Below are 22439 nucleotides of genomic sequence, written 5' to 3'. Positions count from 1 at the left end.
ATTATTTTTCGACCTTCCAGAGAGGGGGTATTGTTATACACTGTTGTCTATCTGCTAGCAGTCAGGGACAACTCAATAACTGTTTAAATTTTGAAAATGGTAGAAAATGCTACCGATATAACACCAGAATGACAGAGTGACGAAAAAGTTTTCAAATTCAAATTTCCTGATTTTCACTGATATTCCTTGAAATCTAATAATAATTTCCCTGGCATTTTTCAGCATTCGACACTAAAAGAACAACGTAGATAAACGCAACTATAAAATCCAGTGGAAAAAGTATTCAATCGTGTATGAAATCGAAAAGTGGAGGCCCAAATAAGTTATTTATGCAACAAAAATCAGTTTTTGGGCTGAAAAATCGTTAAAAAAAAAACAAGTCTCAGTTGAAAATGTTTCCCTGAATATTTTTAAGTTTTCCCTGATTTCCCTGATCGAAAAATAAATTCCTTGTTTTCGCCATCCTGGAATGAAAGTCATCCCAAGAAACATTTCAGATTTTAAAGCGTATCACAAATACACAATAAGTTTTTCGAGTCTCCAAGAGTAGCATGAAACATGAATTGTTACTTGGGATTCCACACGTCATGCAAGAGAAATTTTAGAAACCAATTTCTCGCGTCCCAAAATCATTCGATTGTGCTTGCAGAGGGTAAAATTTTTCAAAAGCATTGCGGATAAAGGTGAAGCTCAATTATCCTCAGTACTTCAAAAGAACATTATTGCTTCACATGTATTGAAATTTTTCTGTTACAAAAGTTTTAATATTATATATAATAGACCCAAATAGATTCAATGAGAATGGGAAGTTTTAAATGTTTAATCCCGTTTTTCTCGAAACTATGAATCATCTCGGTTGCCTCGTAGATAAGTCATAACGAGAAATTTCAAGACTCTATCCTGAAATGTCACAATCATAGCAAAACGAGCACTAATTTTTGAAAAGCACCTTTACCAAATAATTTCAATTTCTGTCAGTGATTACATTCAAGTTTAGCAAAGTGGGCAATGTATGTAATTTTTACGAGGATGCGAAAAATGAACAAGGATAAAGAGTGTGACTTAGACTTAGAAAAAAATTTCCTCACCCAGACGGGACTCGAACTTGTACATCGGAGGTTAGTAAGCTTAGCAGACATTGACAAAAAGTGGAAAACGATAAATATTTCATGCATTAGATTGTATTTCATTACAATGTTGTCTTAAATGTAATTGTTCACCATGTAATCATCAACATTTTTTATTCACTTTTATAAATTTACCTGACAATAGCCTTATTAACTGTTCTATGGCGAAAGCTATGTAGGCAGATGTTAAGCTTTTTTTTTTAATGTGTGATGGTTCACGAGGTTTAAACAGGTTACACACACGTCACGTGAAGTGTACAAACATGCATAATGTTAGCACTGTATAGAACACTGATCCTCCCGAGATGCCCCGTGGACATGAAACAAAGAGTTAAGAGTTCATGGGCGAAAGGCATTGTGTTCAGTATATGTTAGTGAGTTGGAATATTAAATGAGATGAAAATCGAAGAAAGATTGACGACACTGGGAAGTTCTTGTTTGGCGTTGAGAGGTTCGATGACACAAAAGTAAATTATCAACGTAGGAAACAGGAAGTAGGATTGTTTTTATAACCGCAACAAGGACGTGATTCAGAATTGTGGGCGCCCGACCTTTGCGGTTACCATTTCAAAATCAAATCAAAATCGAATCGAGCTAAAATATAAGAGACACTCCAGCTTGGGCCTTTAGCTCGTAAAAATGTAGTTTTTATTTTTCAAGTTATAGTATATTTATATATAACACATTGCACGTTTTTTAAGTAAAGTTTGGGGGAAAACTCGTGTCTCCGTTATAATAAACAAGGACCGCAACAATCTGTCAAAACATATGTATATCGAAAGCTAGCACATTCATACCTCAATTTAATGTAACTGATACCAACCATTTTTCTTCTTTCAGCATATTTCACTTTACCTTTGTGTATCATAACATCAACCGTCAGTTGGCGGAGATTCACAACAGAAGTATTAATTCTTATAGGTAATAAACTACAAATACAGCACGACGATTCACCCAATCGAACAGTTCCGACAACCCGGCTAACAACAAGTGGGTTGTTTATGGTAAATCCCTATTCCAGCAACAATACGCCAGGACGGCGTCATTCATTCATTATCTCATCATCTCGTCGTCAGACATTCTTATTTGAGGGGCTTTGCACAAGAGAGGTGAACCCAGATTCACTTGGGTGCAAGCACTGCGGCAAATTTTATATTATGCCTTCTGAATTCACACGTGTGCCGTACAGTAGTTCGGTAGTTTATACGGGTGTTGTGGACTACCCGAAAGGATTATAGCTGGTAACGGTATAACCGAATGCGTCTCTGTGCGTACAAAACAGTTCGTAGAGCAATAGAGCTACAAATAATCTTCTCGACTTTTGTACGATATCGGTAGTCTTCTAAATAGAGGGTTTTGGACATCGCAGGGGTGAAATTGATACGATTTCACCTTTCCTCGCTAACGAATATGCTTTATCTTGAGAGGGATTTCTCTATCAATCCGCGTGCAGTGTGATGAAGGTGAGGGGGCAACTAATTAAAACTTGTTAGCGTTGCAGTGCGAAGGAAAATTCGCTATCAGATTTTTGTTCATCTCCGCATCAAGAACCGGGAAGCCTTAAATTGAACGAATTTTCACCGAGATTGTAATCGAAAAAGTTTGCCCTAAAATGATGGTGTTTCGACAAGGTCGAGTGGACCTTTGATTTGTCCTTAATTCAAAAGTTCAATCGAGATAAACATCAAACTGTTTCGATCAGGATATCTAGGAAAACTTCATATCTCTGATTTTACAGGTAGAATGGGTATTGAAAGCAATTTGTTTTACAAAAAAAAAACACAAATTCAGCTTTTGTTGAATATTCACTCTCAAATTGGCTTATGGAAAATTCCAATATTAACGACAAATAATAGGAGAAACATTGTTAATTTGTTTTTTTTTTTTTTTTGACTTGACATCATAGCAGTAAGCCCTCATTGATGTAACCAAACTGCTTTCGTTTCTGGTGCTCACCTATATGGTACGACATAAACATTCGAGGCTTTCGTCTACCCACATATCAGGATTTTTGCACTGTAAAATGCAACCAGCTGAATGAAGCGAAGCGAACCTAATCCAAAAATAATTACCCTCGATTGAGGTGTGTGTAAGGGTGCGCATATAATCTTTAATTTGGTTACCCCATATTTCCGAGGACAAGATTTACCGGAGCTCAGCTATTACACCGCTTTGCAAATAAGAATATGTGGTTCTGGCGTGGCGTTATAATAAGAACAATGATATAACAAAAGAATAAAGACAACAACGGAACTAAAATAAAGCGAAATAGCCTTAAGAGAGACATTTTTGTTTATAAATATTGATAGCAAATTGGACAGTATCAATGCACTAAAAAACCAATGAGAGTAGAATAAGCAAAATTCGACTATGGAACTAACCAAAATATAAATAGAGTAAAAGAAATAAACAAACAACATGTGAACGCTGAAAAAAAGATTACAAAACTGACTCCACAATTGTAGACCGGTGTCGAATGAAACCGTTTTGAAGGTGCGCGACATGTCTGTTTTCCTCTGCTCTTTGATTCACTGTCAAATTTTTGATCTCCCAACAGCGTACACAATATTGGGTCGAGAAAAATGATTCATCGTTCAACAGCACAGGACAGCAGTAGGGGCGAGCCTGCTAAATGTTTCGCATCAATTAATTAGGATTATGTCTCATTCATAACAGCGCAACAGTGGTGCATGCAGGTATCGAAAACTGCAAGATTCCCCTTCTACTTTCGACACGGTTCCCAGCAGACCGGCTCAAGCACGGATATCCCTGTTGATCATTATAATTGAAAATGTTTGACGAGATGATTAAGTTCGAGCCCACGTTGCGGCAAGTGGACAGGTACCTTCGGTATCGCATTTACTGCTGGGTACTTGTAGGGTACACGATATCCGTCGAATTTACACACCGCTACCCTCGGTGAGAACAAGCAGAATGTTATTGAAAGACCCGTCTTTCTCCTACTTTCAGTCGGTTGGGTGTATCCATATCAAATCTTGTTCTCACCTGATGTGATGTTTGATAGATGATACTTCTTTAGGAGAAGCACGTGCTCTTGCAGCAAGCTGACTAATAGGACACGTGCTTTGCTTCGTCTTCGATCTGTGTAACATTATAAATAGCACCTTGAAAAAAGGAAATTTTTACTATGTAAAAATATATCCTGTATTGCATTGTGACTTCTACGGCTCGGAAAAGTATGCCTTCCCTTTGTACAGGTTGAACATCAAAGCGAAAGGATCGCCTAATCTTTCTCAAACTTAAAGTTTATATCCTATCCTTTGTGTGTTGGCTATGAAAAACAGGTGCTTATGCTGCTGAAAATCACGCCAAAATTGTGCAACAACCATTACAAGGCAGTGGGAGGTCGGAACAGATGATGTTTTTCCCAATGCCGTAAAATATGTCCAGCGAAGCAAACAAACGTGACCCGATGTAGCGGCAATCTTGATCGATTCGAAACACTAAATTGATAAGACTTTTTCTTCCGATTGTTCCTTTCACAGATCAGATATGCGTTTGTACAACGTTTTTTTTTTCATTCCCCCCATATCCTTACAATTTTGCGAATGCATTGTAGATTTCATATTTCTATGCTTTGTTGTCCTAAGAGATCAAAGAGTGGAAAGATATTTCTGGCAATGCTTTGATGCGATTTTTTCGACAGAAATACAAGACAGGACAGCGAAAAAAATGCCATTTCGTGTTCAGGTCCCGTAGTTTTGTGTGCCAGTCTAACTTTAACTTTTACATTCGTCTTCAATATGAGCGTAAAAACGCGTTTTGATGCGATTTCTCAAAATCGACTTAATTATTTTCGAAAAAAAAAAACGTTGCAAACATAGAATAGTGTAGATTTTACAATTGTTTTTCGCGAAAAGTGTATCATAAATGGGATAAATAACCATAATAAAATACAAAACCTAACACCTAATTTTTAATATTGTAAGCATACCGCGTTGTCCAATATAAGTGTAAGTATTTTGTAATATGTAATTAGTTGATTTTTTCGATCTCAAAAAACGTCGTTGAATAGAAGGACACTGCCGTGAAACGCATATAAGTCTCATATGTGAAATTATCGAACAGAGAAAACAGCGATAGAAGAAATGGAATGTTTGATTCAACAAAATACGATTCGCTTAGAACATTAATGGGTCTTTGTCTCAGTATGATGGATTTGAATTTTACTGATACTTTCGTTTAAAAAAAGTCAATTCAGAACAATTACAATGAAATGAATTATAGTGGGACTGATATGCGATTACTATGCACCAGCGCGTGTAAAATAATCGCATATCAGTCCCAGTCTTTATGACCACTAAGACTGAATCATTTTGTAGTTATTCACAGTTGTCAAAGTTGTTTGTTTTACTGGAAGTGAATCGTTTTGAAAGTGTGAAAATATTGTTTAATAACGCGCAAAAGGTCCACCTTAGATCTGATCCATGTTTGTCACGCAAATAACGATAATGATTTTCTTCTTCACAACTTTCAATTTGTTTCTCGTTAAGTTTCACTCAAGAAAGAAATGTTGTGGAAAAATATATTCAAACTTAGAATACAAACGTTTTTTTTTTAATATTTATCATGGGACTGGTATGGGGCTATCCACATACCATTTGGACAGATTTTTATCGATTTTGAACCCCAACCCCCGCCCTCCCCCTCCGTGGACAGCTGTCCATATAAGTTCTAAAAAAATGTATGGACCGTGGACCCCCCCCCTCCCCCAAAGCTATCCACGTGGTATGTGGATGGCCCCTATGCGATTGCTTTTAAGATGGGACAAACTGACTGTTCTGCAAATTTGAACAACAAAATATTTTATTTTTTACATTTATTATGGAATGCATTAACGATTTTAATCGCAAGTAATCGTAGTTCAGAATCGACAAAAAATGCAGGTGGGATATGCATTTCACAGCAGTACAAACCTGTATCTTAGATCAATTTAGATACATTTCGTTTTTTTTTCTCCATAGAACTTTGTATTATTCGAGTATACAAAGTCGAAACTGATCGTTTTTAAATCTAGAAAATCTATAACGAGCGTCCGGCTGATCGTTTTTAGCTAAAATAATCTGAAAGTACGCAACATTTTTAATGAACATCTTGGATTTGAATGAAACTTTGCAATGTATTTAGATTTGCAAGCTTACTATTTTTCACTAGAGGAAACATTTCTAGAGGGTGTATACATTTTTTTTAACGCATTGAAGCTCAAAAACCATAATTTAGATAGAATGATCTAAGAATGTGTGATCACATAGGTTTGAAAATTAGATATTGTTACAACAAAAAATGAGATATTGTTACAACAAAAAATGAGATATTGCTACAACACTAAACATCATTGAAATGCGATTATTCTTGAAAAATGTTGGAAATTAAGAGAAAGCACTGAAACTTAATTTTGAGAAAAATCTGTCAATCCTGTGTTTATGAAAATCTCGTATAACTAAAAAAATGGACCAGATGTTTTGTCACGAAATTATTGCGTTCCTAAACTAATAAACAAATCTAAGCTGACGATATGTCACGAGGAGTTCAGAATAGCAATTCTGAACAGATTGTTTCCTTTTTTGCAAAGTGAAAAGAATTCCAGGGTCCCAAGGGGGGAGATGTATGTAATATTTGATTAAAACCTTTTAAGTTAAAACGTATCTTAGCATTACAAAATAATGTCATCAGCTTACAGCGAACCTAAAAAAGACTTTCTCGTTTTTGTGTTAACCTCTCACGTATTACATATAGAGCAAATACTTAAGAAATTATTATCTATATCACAATGTGTCTAATGAAATATTGAAATGAACGAAATAAATAATTTCTAACACAGCTAAACTATTCTGAAAATTGCATTGTCTTATCTGTTTTTCATTCGAAATTCAAATGACTTTTTTGATTTCATTGGTTTGTTCAACTTTAGGAAAAAACATAAATAGTATGTTGATCTAATCAAAGATGGAATTTTAGGAGTTACTAACATAGACAATAGAGACATATTCTATTGCAAAATTATGTTATCTGAGGTAACTAATACCTAAAAGGCAAAGAACAGTGAGAGAAAGATGAAAGTGCCACAAACGAGTTCCAATTCAACAAAACTACCAGAGTGCAGAGTGTATCTTTTTTCTAATTCATATCCAAAAGAGAGCTAACCGATAAAGGAGTACAGAAATCTATCGCGCCGCCACTTACCATCGACTGCTGTCAGTGAGGCATAAGAGCGAACGTCGTCATCATCCGCTTCCGGGTCGCCGGCTGCTGCCGATGGTTCCGTTTCGAGTAATAGACACCAACCAGCGAAGAGCAAACGCATTTGTCGTAGGAATCGAACCCAGTGGCAATGATGTGCGTGTGTAACAGTGTTTGTGTGTATGATGCGATTTTAACGGCACGTGGGTAGTAGATTAATTATAATTGAGCAAACAAAACAAAAAGCAATTAACGGACATGAAATTAGCGAAAGCGATGCATGAAATTAGGCGGCTTTTTAATTGATGAGTGGGATTAGTCGGAATTAACAAGTAATTATTTACAGTCGAGTTTACAAAAAAAAAATCCTAGAGCATTCTTTGACATTTAAAACTATTTTCCAATACGTTGATTTTAAAACATTCCCCCATTCAAGATACAAACACAAACGATGTCTGCACTCACCCGTCACTGTGATGTACTGCGGGCCTCCATCGGTTGGGCTTTGGGCTTGAACAACGGCCACTTGCGCTGTAACATGCTGTTGGCCGGATCCATTCGTAGTGGCCACAGCCGATTCACTGTCAGCAGAGGCCAGTTGAACGCCTATTTTGGTATCCTCAGGTGGCGACTCGTTATCCTCAATTGGTACAATGTCGATTACAGTTCCGTTCGGGTGTATGACGATCTTTTTCTGCAAGTTGAGCTAAACTTACTGTTCATAGACAACCGTGGATAAGTAATGTGAGAGATAGATACCTGCTGGATAATCTGTTGCAGCGTCAAAGCTCCATTATGTGTACCTAAAAGATTACCCAAACTCAGATTACTGGCAATTAGACTAGTGGGTATGACCGGAGCGGCTGCCGGTTGATTGGCTGCCGCAGTTGCACCGGCAGCGATTGCAATCATTTTGCCGGAACCATTCTTTAGCGTACTTGACCCGATAGCTGAAGTAGGCGAAATGGAGACAGCTGTTGCTGTGTTTGAGACTGCAGTTGGTGACGAAGCCAGTACGTCGGATGCGGTGTCTGGCTCTTGTGACCCTCCAGCGGTGGTAGTGGAAACTTGAACCGGGGAGGTTGCCGATGGTGCTAACGTTGTTGGTGCGCTGGCAATTGGCGTTACTGTAATAAAGTTTCGTTGGGTCGCTAATCGGGTGGCCATTTTTTTATGCGATGCGTTCTTGTTTTATCGTAGCTTATAGTCAAAATTCGTTGTTGCAATATGATTCAAGAAGATATTACTTTTGGAACCCTGTATTGATTATTTTTTAGTACGGTGCAGTTACTAAGGTGATATGGTTTGGGGTATATGGTTTTGTTGGTTTGATTTGGTATACGGTGTAAGATGAAACTCTGGGGTTACTTAAGGCTTACTGGTGGATGAAATAGGAATGTTGATCTGAAAAATAGAAAAAGATGAGTTGAATTTAAATGTCTGAACCATTAGTATTAAAATATATTTTAGTTGAATAAATCAGCTGTTAACAGTCCGGTATTAACAATGAAAAATCTTGACAACGTACGTATTCTGCAGGACTTAAAAGAAATGCAGAAGACGCATGCGTAAAATAAAAACGAAGAGGCTTTCATTGTGATTAAACTTTAAAGCCTTTGTTAAATATATGACATGGAGAAATATAGTGTTTGAAGATGGTCGGTACTTTGTGAGTGTTGAAACTTTTAATATTTCTGTGCAAAAAAAAAAAAAAACAAAAAACATCAAAATTACATAGATATATAAAAAAATTCGAATCCACTTTTCATGAAGAATCAATTTTTATTTCTTCAGTGGTATACAGCTAAGAACCTAGAAACGGATACATGAATTTTATTTTTGTTCTCTCGACTCTAATTTTCGGATCCTATTTTATCTCCACGCTCTATCATATTTTTAATTTGCTTGTACTTGAAAAATTTAATTTATTTTTCTCAACTTTTTTTTGCTTCTTAATGACATACTAGTTTTTTACTGTTAGTTCATGAAAAAACTACATGGGTTAACAGGACAGCATCATGGCGCAGAGAAATACGATAAGATTAATCAAGGCTGTAAATCATGGCACTGAAGAAAAAAAAAGTACAAATTGTTTGCATTCGCATTTAAGTACTGTACAAATATATAAAAATATAATATATATCAAACACGAAAGAAATTGAAAATAATGAAAAATGTGGGTAAATGTGAGAAAAAATTTTCTTTTTTATACTTATAGGACTAAAATTTTTCCACTAGACGCCCAATTGTTGATCTGGCAGGACGATTATGACAACTATAAATTGGACGTAGCGCACCTAAAGTTGAGGCCACTAACCCCGAATTTCGGTAGTAAATTTTAATAATCTCGACTCGTTGTTTGATCGTGTATCTTTCTTTTTTGAAAATGCAAACCTTACTGAAGTGAAATGTCAACAGAGCGTGAAAATATATGGCGTCGTTTGCTGTCCCTATCGGTCTATTTTCGTAGTGCTATTATTGAAAAACCCTTTACATTCTACTTAAGTCCGATACCATAGCAATACCAATACCAAAGGAAAAGCCAAAACAGAGAATGATCCCAAATTGATCCCAGAATGGTCAAAACTCCTTCTAAAGGACAGGGGCCGTTCAATAATTACGTAAGCAAATAGGGCGGGGGGGTGGCGGTGATGTGCAATTTTCTTACGCTGTCTTACAGGGGAGAAGGGGGGGTTGTGAATTGATTATCTTGTCGATGTCTTACAAGGGGGGGAGGGGGGTTTGAGAAAGTGGAAAAACATGCTTACGTAATTATTGAACGGCCCCCCAGAAAAGGCCAAACAAGAAAATGATCCCAAATTAAGTTTAGAATCGCCGAAAACTCTTTCTAAAGGCCAGAAAAGGCAAAAAAAGAAATTGATCCCAAATTAACCTCAGAATCGCCAGAAAATCCTTCTAAAGGTCAGCAAAAGTCAAAAAACAAAGAGAACTCAAATTAAGCTTAGAATGGCCGAAAACCCCTTCTAAAGACCAGAAAAAGCCAAAGATAAAAATGATCTCGAATGAAGCTCAGAATCGCCGAAAAAACCTTATAAAAGCCAGAAAAGGCCAAACAAAGAATATGATTTCAAATTGGGCCGAAACCCCCTTCTAAAGGTCAAAATATAAAATGATCCCAAATTAAGCTCAGAATCGCCGAAAACCCTTCTAAAGGCCAGAGAAGGCCAAAAAAGAAAATGATCCCAAATTATGCTCAGAATCACCGAAAAATTCTTCAAAAGGCCAGCAGAGCCCAAAATAGAAACTGATCTCAAATTGAGCTCAGAATGGCCGAAAACTTCTTCTAAAGGCCAGAAAAGAAAATGATTTCCTTCTACAAGCCAGCCATTTCTTCTCAATTTGGGCCATTTATTTTTAAAACTGCAAACTTCAATCCGTCTCCAGACGCCATTTTAAAATCGTGTATTGTGATCCTCTAAAATAGCCTACACTCAGAATAATTTTCACTTCAAATTTACGTGAAAATCATGTAGGGCGCGTTTCCGTCATGAGGCAGCATGTTCCACGTAACTACGACAAGTAATATGTGAATATCCCTTGAAATTCATATGTTCTTCACAGATAATTTATGTGCTGTCGACAAACGGCACAGAACAAACAAAAAATGTTATCGTGGGTTTATAAAAGTTACGTGAAAATCCTTTAAAAACTATTGAAACCTTATATAGTAACACCTTATATAGTAATACTGGATTCAGTAGTGGCGTACAATCGCCCCAATTGGCCAAATATAATCTAATATAGGTTTTTCCGCTCTATGTCTCCTACTAAAATGGATGTTGTATTTCAAGATGATTAAATTATAAGATGCGAAGTGTGACGTAATAGTTGTGGAACGAGTTGCCCAAGACAGTCAAATATAGGTAATGAATCTTCTTTTTTCTTGAAGGAACTTATGACTGCTACTATTAATTAAATATATTTTGGTAACGCGGAGTTACAGTTCATTCCATCACTATGAGCATCAGTGATAGTCGCCCCAAGCAGGTATTACTTCTTCGATAGAGTTCTTTTCCTTCATTAGTTCAGCAGACCATATCTCGTTAGGCGTAAGGATATCTTTTTTTTATTCTAAGATACGCAGACTTCGCTCAACAAATGAATCATAATTTTGAACCCTTTAACCCTGATCAACGCCGGGAACGTTCAACAACCTCAATATAAAAATATGAAATTTCGTTACGCTGTTGGTCTAATTGACATTGTTGCCTTTGTTTCTGAGGTGTAATTGACCGTAAAATGGCCAAATAACACTCATTGTAGGTATTTTAGGACTCGGAACAATGCCAAAAGGCTGGGAATTGGCCCCAGACCCTATTTTGAACGTTAAGATGGCAATTTCAGGTTTTTGAAAAAAAAAATGACCAAATGTTTCCAGAAACAGAATGACGCAGGACAACAGGAATCTACCCCAGCAGCCATTTGGAAATTCGAAATGGTGACTTCCAGCTCCTGTAACATAGCCTGGAACAGCCTAATACCATTGGGTAATGTTCACGGTCCATACAATTTTTTCAAAATTTATATGAGCAGTTGTCCACGGAGGGGGAGGGGGGGGTCAAAATCGTTAAAAATCTGTCCACGTGGTATGTGGATGGCCCCTTACGTAATCTTCGAGATAATAGTGTTTTGTAGCTTTCACATTTTGATTATAATGAAATTTAATAGAAAACTGTGGGGCTACTGGACCTTTCATTTTATATTTGCACATAAAATGCTCAGCTCATTGAGTTGAGTAGAGTGAAATATGATATTCGACCTGTTGGATCTCTTTCAGAACTTTGTTTTGTCATTGGTCGCTATATTTTTCTAGGAGAATGGCAAAAAGGTGGTCCAGAGACATTTTCTTTCTAACGCTACATTTTTAAGCAATGGTTACCACGGAAAAGTTTTTCAAAATAACACAACAAAAAACTTTGCTGAAAACACTAGGTTCCTATTTATTAATCTTACTTAGCTTTCAAATAATTTTTAATTGTTTTCAAAAAAAGGTTTTTGTCTTTAAAATTTTTATTTTATTTTATCACCATACGTTTGATGTTTTCACTGAACTTTTGAAACATGATCAATTTTGTATACGTTACAGCAGACATTTTTTTATAATAAATGACCATCAACCATGTTTTTTCATTCCTGGACCACAGTGCGATGCCAGCTGTGTAAAGCTAGAAAATTCTCCGGAAAGTGCACGAAGATATCGCGCTAATTAATTGGATAGTATATAGAACAGGTTATGGATGGAGTGATACAGTACTGGATATTAGCGCAGGTATGTTTTCGAGTCCGTTGTGGGTTAAGTATAAAAAACAACATAGGTTAGCCTGGAGAAACCAACTTTAACTGAACAATTCCAATATACAGAAAAGATAACAACTTTCACGCTGTGATTATTTCTCTTTATTACACGTTGGTTATGTTGGTGTGGTAGGGGAACAGCGGGTTAGATGAAAGGGGGAGGTCTTATATCTGTGAAATTCCATGAAAACAAGCAACCATTTCAATTTATGAATTTTGATCTGGCTGAAACTTTGCACAGATGTTATTTTTTTAATCATAACCCATTTTTAAAGAAGAGATTATGAATATTTATAGAGCCTAAACTATTTGTTCAATCGATGTGACGTTATCGACAAAGTTGTAGATAATATGTTTGTCATTCTGAGTACACCTTAGAAATATTTTTAAGTGAAAAAATGTAAAAAAATATAAATATATTGCCCAGAAAGCTTATTTTTTATGGAAACAAAAAAAAACATTTATTATTATTCATGGAGAAACGGGGAAAATATTAAACTTTTCTGAAAAAATTTAAAGACTTAAGAAAATTTCAAGAAAAAAATAGAATATGTATTATTATAAATCAAATATTTTTTTGAAATTATTTTTTATTTTTTTATTATTGAAAAAGAAATATTATCTTTGTCAAGGACTCTATATCGACCAGACAAATGGTTTTGGCTCTAAAAACATTCTAACCATTAATAGGCACTCGGCTCAATAAATTTGATTTATGTGTCAGCACTTAGTTCTTCGTGCTACCGGGGGTCTTAGTTAAGATAGGGTGGCGGAAAAATCTTCAAAATCAAATTCCCTGATTTTCCCTGATATTCCCTGAAATATAACATTATTTCCCTGATATTTTCCAGCATTCGTCACAAAAAAAGGGTAACGTAGATTAACGCCACTCTGACATTTGACATGATTTTCCAGGTTTTCGACACCCTGTAAGAAGTATTTTCTGAGCCGAGTGCCTGTTAATAATAAAAATATTTTTGGAGCCAGAACCATTTGTTTGATCGTACGGCCAATTTCTATTTTTAGAAAAATGAATTGATAGGGTATATCTAAACCTGTTCGCATGGCTAGATTTAGAGGGGAAGGGGGGGATTAGGGGGCTCCAAAAATTATTTGGCGCCCGGGCCCACACAAGTGACCCCAGGAACCCCTTTCTATCCTAAATCCGGCCCTACCTATTCGTCTCACAAGCATTTCTGGCCAGTTCAACAAGCACATTACAAATAATAGATTTTAGAGTTTGTTTTCATTTTAGTAGAAATTAATTATAAAATCATGCTAAATATTAATTGCTAGCATTATTTTTTACAACCTCGAATGTTATAAGCATTGTCGGTTGAAATATTGTTTCTTTATTATAATGATGGATGATTTGCTCAAGGCGACCATTTCACCCGCGTTTTCCCTATGATTCCCCTTCCGCGTGATGTCCTAACGAAAAGTGCTGTTCGTTTCACGCTAGTGATGGACAAAGCCTTTCGGCAGTTTGTACGTTGGTGGTGCACCTGCTTTTTCCCTATTTACTGCCGATTTGTTGTTGAACGCTTGTGAGGCCCTTGCATCATTGTACCACCCGCATCTACCTGTACAATTCCGTGAAACCAGACATACCAGATTTGTTTGCAATTTTCAAAAAAAAAAAAAACAAATCAAATCTACATTCACACAAAATTTTATTTGAATTGTAGAATTTTTGGTTTTTTTTTAATTTTGTGCAAAATTGTGCCCGAGTTTCTTCGTATCGCGCAGACTTTTACCTAAGTGAGCTTAATTTTTCTCGAACTTCGAGTTGGATTTTAAGCAGCGTTTTTTTTTGTTTTCAAGCAACTGTATACATTTTTTAAAATCAATTGGCATCTCTGCTTGAAACGCAAACGGCAGGTGTTGCTCAGGACAACCGTGAGGAAGCACACCTGGTCTGAATCCTGCGGAGCAGCAACGGAACCTGCACACTGCTATGATGAGGGATTTCTCCGTCATCCATCACATAATCTTTTCATTACCGAGAATTAGTTTAATGAGTGTGCCATTTTCTCAATTGCAAACACTACTTAACATATTGTTTTTGATGCTTCCTTTTTTATGAAAAATCACTTCCTCGAAAGCCATTTCCTTTCACGCGCTTGGAATTATATTCTACTTTAGGCTACCTTTGCACTCACATTGGTATAGATTAATTGCAATGATGATAATGCACTCCTTGAAATACTTTCACTAAACCCTTCGAGTGCGTCTCTAGATGTGTAAATCTTATTTTGCAAAGTGTCTAGACGGTCGCTATAAACAGAACTCTTTCGGAGTCACAAATGCTTCACTCTGATGTTTCCAATGTTCGATACAACTAAACTCTACGATGTCGCATTACCATAGGGACAGCGATCTACTGACAGACTGTTGGTCAATTGGAGCTGGAGAGGTATTATTGATCAAACAGTAACAAAACAACGGATTCAGGACAACAGCCTTCCATTGGATACGTGGCGAAAGGATCCGGCCGGCGTTACGACGCTGTATCGCATACATATTAAAGCTGGCAAAGGGTGTATGTGCATATTATGCAAGGAGCGCGTCACACTCGAGTGCATCCGCGTTAGGCGTTTTTTCAGGGCAACGCTTCTTTTCCTCGGTGCCATATGCGCATTTGGGCACGTTCAGCTGCCGTGACTCGTGTCCAGTGAGCGTATCCATGCTAATGGGTCCAAACCGCTTGCCTCACTGAAAGAGGGTCCCTATGGAGATCCGTTCAAGTTCGGGAGAGGGTCGTCAAGAACAACAGCCAAGGCATTGGATATGTTCGATGAAGCTCATTCACAGCTGTTCCGTACTTTTTGGCCCATAAACGTTTTTCAGTCCAGTTAACCTCATAGACTGATTCAAAATTTTGAGTCTAAAAATATTTTGTTCATGAAATAATTAGGAAAATATTTTTAAAATATATCAAGTCGCATTTTCACATGTTGAGTCGCAGCGAAATTCTTGTTTTGCCAACTTTAAAATAAAATAACTAATTTGAATGTGTATTTGTTATAGCTGGCATAAAATTATTCAGTATAATGGCTACTGATATAATGTGAATATATCATATCTCTAATTTTGATTTAAACGAATTGCATTAGAGCAAGATCGCGCAAAATCACCGATGGTCGAATATCGACCATTTTTGATTTGAATGAAACTTTGCACACGTGTTTGGCTCAGCAAACTGAGCGTTTTCCACAGATGGAGCGATTTTTACACCCATGAGTTACATTCTAAAAGGGCGTATGCCTTTTGGCATAGGTTTTATTCGAAGCATTGTAGCCCAGAAACCGTTGGTTGTATAGAAAAACTGTCTGAGAATGAGTTGTAGGGAATTAAAAATGCACCATAAAAAAAAATATACACTGTACAAAAAAAAATTTTTTTGACCAAAAAAAATTAAAAATAAACATTAATTTTCAATTAAAAAAAAGAGTTGAATTTTTTTCTTATTTTTTTTTTAAAGAAATTTGACGTTAATACGCAACTTTTTAAAAAAAGTCCAGGATGGAGAAGTGAAAAGTAATTTTTTTATGGTAGATTAATTTTTTTATAGAAATTCTAATTCAAACATTTTTCAAAATATTTGTATTCTGATGATTTCAAAAGATGCAGAGAGTCATTTTGAATCAAAAAGCTCTTGGTAGTAAACATTCTAAACGCATTGGGTTTCGAGTTATTTTAAATTTAAGCTCGATAAATTAATTATATTTCGGAAAATACACGTTTTTCTTAATTTGTCCATGATTCTCCAGCAAAAACCTTATGTTCATTGGAATGCTTGATCAAAAATATACAATTCATTCTTTGACAACAAAACGATTGGATAAATAACTCAAGCGCTAAACCTTAGCCTACCTACACGTTCCCCCTTGCCGAATGTTTTATAAAAAAATATGTTTGTCGTGCAACACTACCTACTTGTTTACTAATACTAACTGTTTTTAAAGTACGCAACCAATAACTACGTTTTCGTATATAAATACGATTGCACTACTCCAGATGTGTTAGTAACAGTTTGCATTTTGTGAAGATGAATAAAGTGAAAATGGAATACACCAAGCATAAATGCTGTAAACCCTTTCCTGGTCACAGGTGCTCATCAAGCTTACGCAAATGAAACGAAAACGGTATTGCAAAATTAAAAACATTGAACAGTCAAGCTCATTTTAATACGTCTTTATCAATTTGTGATTCGTTTAGTTATTTGAATTATAGTCAAGCCACCATTCATCCCTTCGTTGTTTACTATTCAGACACTGGAACACTTAAGAATACCAGCTCAATCATAATATCGGAAGTACTCCATCATGATACTGTTGCGGTTCAGGTGTTCATTGCCAAATTAATGAGTTTTTTGAAAACAACAATAGAGTTGAAAAAAGCGATATTAATGTTTGATGGAGCTGCCTCACAATATAAAAACAGAAAAAACTTTGCAAGTTTAAAACAAAATATAACGTCGATGCAGAGTGGCATTTTTTTGCGACTTCTCATGTTAAAGGCCCATGTGATGCAATTGGTGGCATATTAAAACGAATGGCAGGAAATGCAAGTTTAGCTAAAGAACATGAACATCCCATTACAAGCGCAAAAGAGTTGTATGATTGGTCTAATCAGAAAAGTAATAAAAATTCATCAAAAATGTCATTTAGTTGGGTATAATATGAAGAATATGAACAAGGAGTAACAGAATGGAGCAATATTTTCAAAAAATCTATAATAATACCTGCCACACAAAAGTATTACTCTTTTGTTTCGATTTCAGAAAATAAGATACAAACGAAGCTGTTTTCAAAAGATGACGAATCATTTACTTATGATGTATATGAAATATAAGGTGAAACTAGTTCTGTAAAGTATCTATGTCATGAAAAAATATGTTCTTAAGATAATAAAACTCGAAAATAAATATTTGATTCTTATATATATTTATATCACTTAAAACATTTAACTCTTTTCTTGAGAACCGTTCGCCCAATCGTTTTGTTGTCAAAGAATGAATGGTATATTTTTGATCAAGCATTCCAATGAACGTATGGTTTTTGCTGGAGAACCATGGAAAAATTAGGAAAAACGTGTATTTTCCCAAATAATTATAATTTTTCGAGCTTAAATTAGAAATAACTCGAAAACCAATGCCTTTAGTATGTTAATTACCAAGAGCTTTTTGATTCAAAATGACTCTCTGCATCTTTTAAAATCATCAGAATAGAAATATTTTGAAAAATGTTTAAATTAGAATTTTCATAAAAAAATTAATCTACCATAAAAAAATTATTTTTCATTTCTCCATCCTGGACTTTTTTTTAAAGTTGCGTATTAACGTCAAGTTTCTTTAAAAAAAAATAAGAAAAAAAATCAACTCTTTTTTTTTTAAATTGAAATTTAATGTTTATTTATAATTTTTTTTGGTCATAAATTTTTTTTTTTGTACAGTGTATATTTTTTTATGGTGCTTTCTTAATTCCCTACAACTCATTCTCAGACAGTTTTTCTATACAACCAACGGTTTCTGGGCTACAATGCTTCGAATAAAACCTATGCCAAAAGGCATACGCCCTTTTAGAATGTAACTCATGGGTGTAAAAAATCTCTGCACCTGTGAAAAATGCTCAGTTTGCTAAGCCAAATACGTGTGCAAAGTTTCATTCAAATCAAAACTGGTCGATTTAATTTTCGCGTATTTCCAGGCAATTTTAAATGATTCTGCTCATTATGCAGGTTAGAGTAATTTGGCGAACTTCGCTGGGTAAAGAGGGATTAGTAACCGTCTCGTGTACCCGTCGGAAACGAAGACTTTTGAAAAAAAAACTGCTATCTTCGTTTCTCTATTCTTAGGTCAGTTATAGTCCACGAGTGCTTCTTGGTTTTCGACAAAACCAACTTTATTCACAGAAACATGAGGCTCCCTAATCCTCTTACACAATTTCCAAATTCTTTTAAAACAAATTAACAATAGTCAATAATTCGCCTCGATGATAGTTTTCCATTTTTTTTCCGAATCCTAAAAGTCCAAATATTCTCAAGCCTTGTGTAAAGCTGCAAAACTGTTTTTGGTTAACTTTTAATCAATTGGGTAGTTTAGCTATTCACGGATTTCCGATTTTTATATATCATCTGAAAGAGTGCAATTTTCTGAGCAAAACGTGATTTTTTAAAACTTTATATCATTATCCTTCGATTTTTAAATGAAGAATAAAAATTCGCTCTAAATCGCTACAATGACAGTTGGTACATGGGCGAACTGTCATTGTAGCGATTTCGAGCAGTTTTTTAAACGATAGAAAATTTTTGAAAATCACATTTTGCTTAGAAAATGCAGTTCTTTCAGATGATATAAAAAACTGATATAGCTAAACTACCCAATTATCTTGTTTGACTTTACATTGTATTGGCAGAGATTTCCACGAAAAACAACCCTAAATTTTCTCTACCATATTTTATTTTTTTTTAGTTTGCAGTCTCTCTTTTTTTACCACATCCTTGGTTTCGCAGTTCGTTTTCAATTAAATTTCACGCGAAATATTCGCATTTATCGTGGAGTGGGATTGAAACAAAGGCGTTTCCTGAAGCAGTCTCGCCTCAATAACTTGTCGATCTTATCTGTTGAAAACGAACTAACCAAGGTGATAGATTTTGAGGAAGTTATAGATAATTTTGTCTTAACCAAGGCTCGAAGAATAAATTGTCATTAGCATCGATTTTAATAAAGGGTATTTTTCTATTCCTGCAGTGTATCAGAATCTTTACAATATATTTATTTATTTATATTATTTTTTTTTTTTTGAATAATACTAAATTTTGAATCCGTTTCCAGAGGGGGAGCGGTGCAATCAAACAATTCCGCATCGGGTGCAGAAGCTCCATTCGGCGCCACTACTTTCTTGATTCAAATGTTCATCGATTTTTTTACGAGAACTTTAATATATTTTACATACAACAAGAATTATTTATGTTTTTTGTTTTTTTTTTTCAATTTTCCAGTAAGAACACCATTCCGTGAGTTTTGAACCTTTTTTGGTAAATAGCATTCGAAAGAAATTATCCTTGTTTGTTTTGATGAGCAATACATTGAACCATAACAATCTGCGGAATACTACGCTAGAAGTTGGCGAAAGTGCCGATAATTTGAGTTTAACGAATTAATTGGAAGTTTAGAGCGTCGTTAAATTTTTGATTAGCGGTGTCCGCCACTAAAATTTATAATGAGTGTAAAAATAACACGAAAATAATGCCAATTTTCTTGTAGAAACTCCCAGCACAGGCATAACAAGTAGAGAGACTGTAGAATAATAGAACCGACAAGACGCTCACCGTTATGGTGTATGCCAGGAGAAGCACTCACGCAAAATCATATAGCACTGATCGTTTTGATGTGACATTCACCATAACGGTGAGCACTTTGTCGGTTCTCTGTTCTATAGACTCTCTAATAACAGAGTTACACCAGAAGTCCACACTTTACATTGCACTATCGCGTATTGCTAACAGTGCAAAAGTCCTAGTATTCATAGACGTAGCCAGGGGTGATGAGGGCGTTACATTATTGCAGCATTTCAGTGATTCCATTTCATTACCTATCATTCCTTTTAACACTAGCGTACCTGACCCCTCCAAAACCGAAGAAATGAAAATTCTTTTACCTGCCATTCCCCCAGATCTAAACCGAATTCGATCCAACCTTTTTCAAAAGATCACAAATTTATCAGTTAAAGTTGATATGTCGCAAGCAAGTTTTCACTACCGTTTTCAATCTAACCTGTGTCCCTAAAACGGAACTTACCCCACGGTTCCCCTCGATAAATCTGGAACAACGGAAAATGTCGAAATATCCCCTATTGTCCCAAAAACTATGATAAATTTGTGATATTTTGAGGTTGGATCAAATTCGGTTTAGATTTGGCGAAATGGCGGGTAAAAGAATTTTCATTTTTTCGGCCCTGTAGGGGTCAGGTACGCGAGTGTTAATCGACTTTCTGAGACCAGATACATTTTTGAGCTAAGGAAGATTCCCATCTCAAAATTTTCTTAGTTGCAGAAAGATTTTTTCGATTTTTTTTTGAGATATCGCCAGATCTCAACGTTTTATGCATTTTAAGACATATGGCATCAAATTTTTTTTTTCGATATCGACAATTTTATGAACTACTACCTGTGTGCTTTTTTTCTTCAGTCGAAAAAGTGCAACTTTGACTACTTTGAGGCACGTGTTCCCAAAATCCGATTGTAGAGCGACATATCAAAAGGATCTATCTGCTTTGATCGATTTTTTGATCGATAGGTTTCTTTCAACCGCCACGGCTTATTGAACACGTTTCATGATATATCCTTTACACCATTTGATAGCGGAGAATCTAATCTAGCTTTTTAAATAAAAACCACGTTAGGAGTAGTTACTTTAGCTGAACTATTAAACAAATGAAAAGTCAATCAAGGAAATCGATGAAAGTAGATAGATCCTTTTGACATGTTACTCTACGATTGACCTGGAATTTCTCATGGGTACTCTTTCCGAGAAGACGAAACTTTTGAGCTCTACTTCTAAGCGAAATTCGCTGGTCATATTTTTCTCGTATGGGGTCATCCACAAATTATGTAAGGGTCAGAGGGGAGAGGGGGGCATCCAAAATTCTTACGAATGCTTACGATTAAAATACAAACGAAAACTTACAAAACTAAAAAAAAAAAAAAATTGTTGAATAATTTCTCGTTGAGATCAGTTGAACCTTGGGAAAACAGTGAATTCACTTGAGCGAATGATTATGTACTTTACTTCGGTTACTTAATTTTCAGTTTTATTTACTTTAACATGGTATTAACTGCATTAGTCAACTTGTTCTGATTTTATTATCTACGAATACGTTATATTCGTATTCTTCTTAAAAAATGTTTTCCATAAATGAAATCTTACATAAAATTGTAGAGAAATAATGCAAAATCTTACTAGGGGTACTAGGGGTAAGCCTGGCCTCCTAAGGAAAATGATTCTTTAGTAGCACTTGATGGCGAATATTATTATATTTCTGTCACAGAATCATTGCCCAGATTGTTTTTTACAAGATTTAAGGGTTTTCAGTACTTTCAAACTGTTATTTTACAAGGAATAGTGAAGTTTTGAAACTAAGATAAAAACGACGTTTAGCAATCAGTGCGGGTGAAACCGGCACCCCTTGGGGGTAACACCGGCACCTAAGTTTGTTGTTTTTTTTGCAACGCTGTTTAGTTTGTTTACATCGCCGTGATTTAGCTCCGTTATTTTGATTATTTTACCATATCACCGGTTGTTGTTTTTCGGCTTTTTTCGTGCCGAAGTGTAGTGCCTGCAATCTGAAGATAGTGAAATTTACTGTGTTTTACTAGTCTACAGTGATTTTTTGCGTTGTAAAATAAGTTGCACCAGCATAATTGTCCGACTCTCGTTACAACTCTCGAAAGGGTCTAAGCTTTGATTTTGAAAGGCGCGCTGCAGAATCCTACTCTACTCTTTAGAGCGACACTATCGGTTGTTCTTGTTTGGTTCCTTATTCGCAAATTGTTTTAGTATGTCTACCGCTTGTGATCATTGTGCTAAACCGGTAAAAGGTGATGAAGAATCCATCTCATGCATGGCTTTTTGCGACAGAATGATTCATTTAAAATGCACTAGCACGAAATTGAACAAGGCATTTTTGAACATCGTCCACGCAACCCCAAATTTGTTCTGGATGTGCAATGAGTGCGCTAAACTGATGAAATGTGCGCAATTCAAATCTGCAATCCCTTCGTTTGGTAGTG

The 22439-nt window shown here is 35.7% G+C and overlaps 1 protein-coding gene across 7 annotated transcripts in view; it reads right to left on the bottom strand.

Moving 5' to 3' along the window:
- Positions 1-22439, bottom strand: part of LOC129734109 (DNA-binding protein RFX2) — a 78060-nt gene that overhangs the window by 47850 nt on the left and 7771 nt on the right. For 2 of the 7 annotated variants that reach the window (XM_055695848.1, XM_055695842.1), the window contains exons 2-4: positions 8088-8732; positions 7794-8034; positions 7332-7397 (exon numbers count right to left, since the gene is read on the bottom strand). In XM_055695848.1, the coding sequence (XP_055551823.1) occupies positions 7332-7397; positions 7794-8034; positions 8088-8495 (715 nt within the window). In that variant the 5' untranslated portion in view covers positions 8496-8732. Of the gene's footprint in view, positions 1-7331; positions 7398-7793; positions 8035-8087; positions 8733-14806; positions 14957-22439 lie in introns of those variants that run through there. The other 5 variants (XM_055695849.1, XM_055695843.1, XM_055695845.1 and 2 more) reach the window with 5 other exon arrangements.

The sequence above is a fragment of the Wyeomyia smithii genome, chromosome 1 (genome assembly GCF_029784165.1).
Source record: "Wyeomyia smithii strain HCP4-BCI-WySm-NY-G18 chromosome 1, ASM2978416v1, whole genome shotgun sequence".
Taxonomy (NCBI): domain Eukaryota; kingdom Metazoa; phylum Arthropoda; class Insecta; order Diptera; family Culicidae; genus Wyeomyia; species Wyeomyia smithii.
This window is presented reverse-complemented; position numbering and strand designations above follow the sequence as displayed.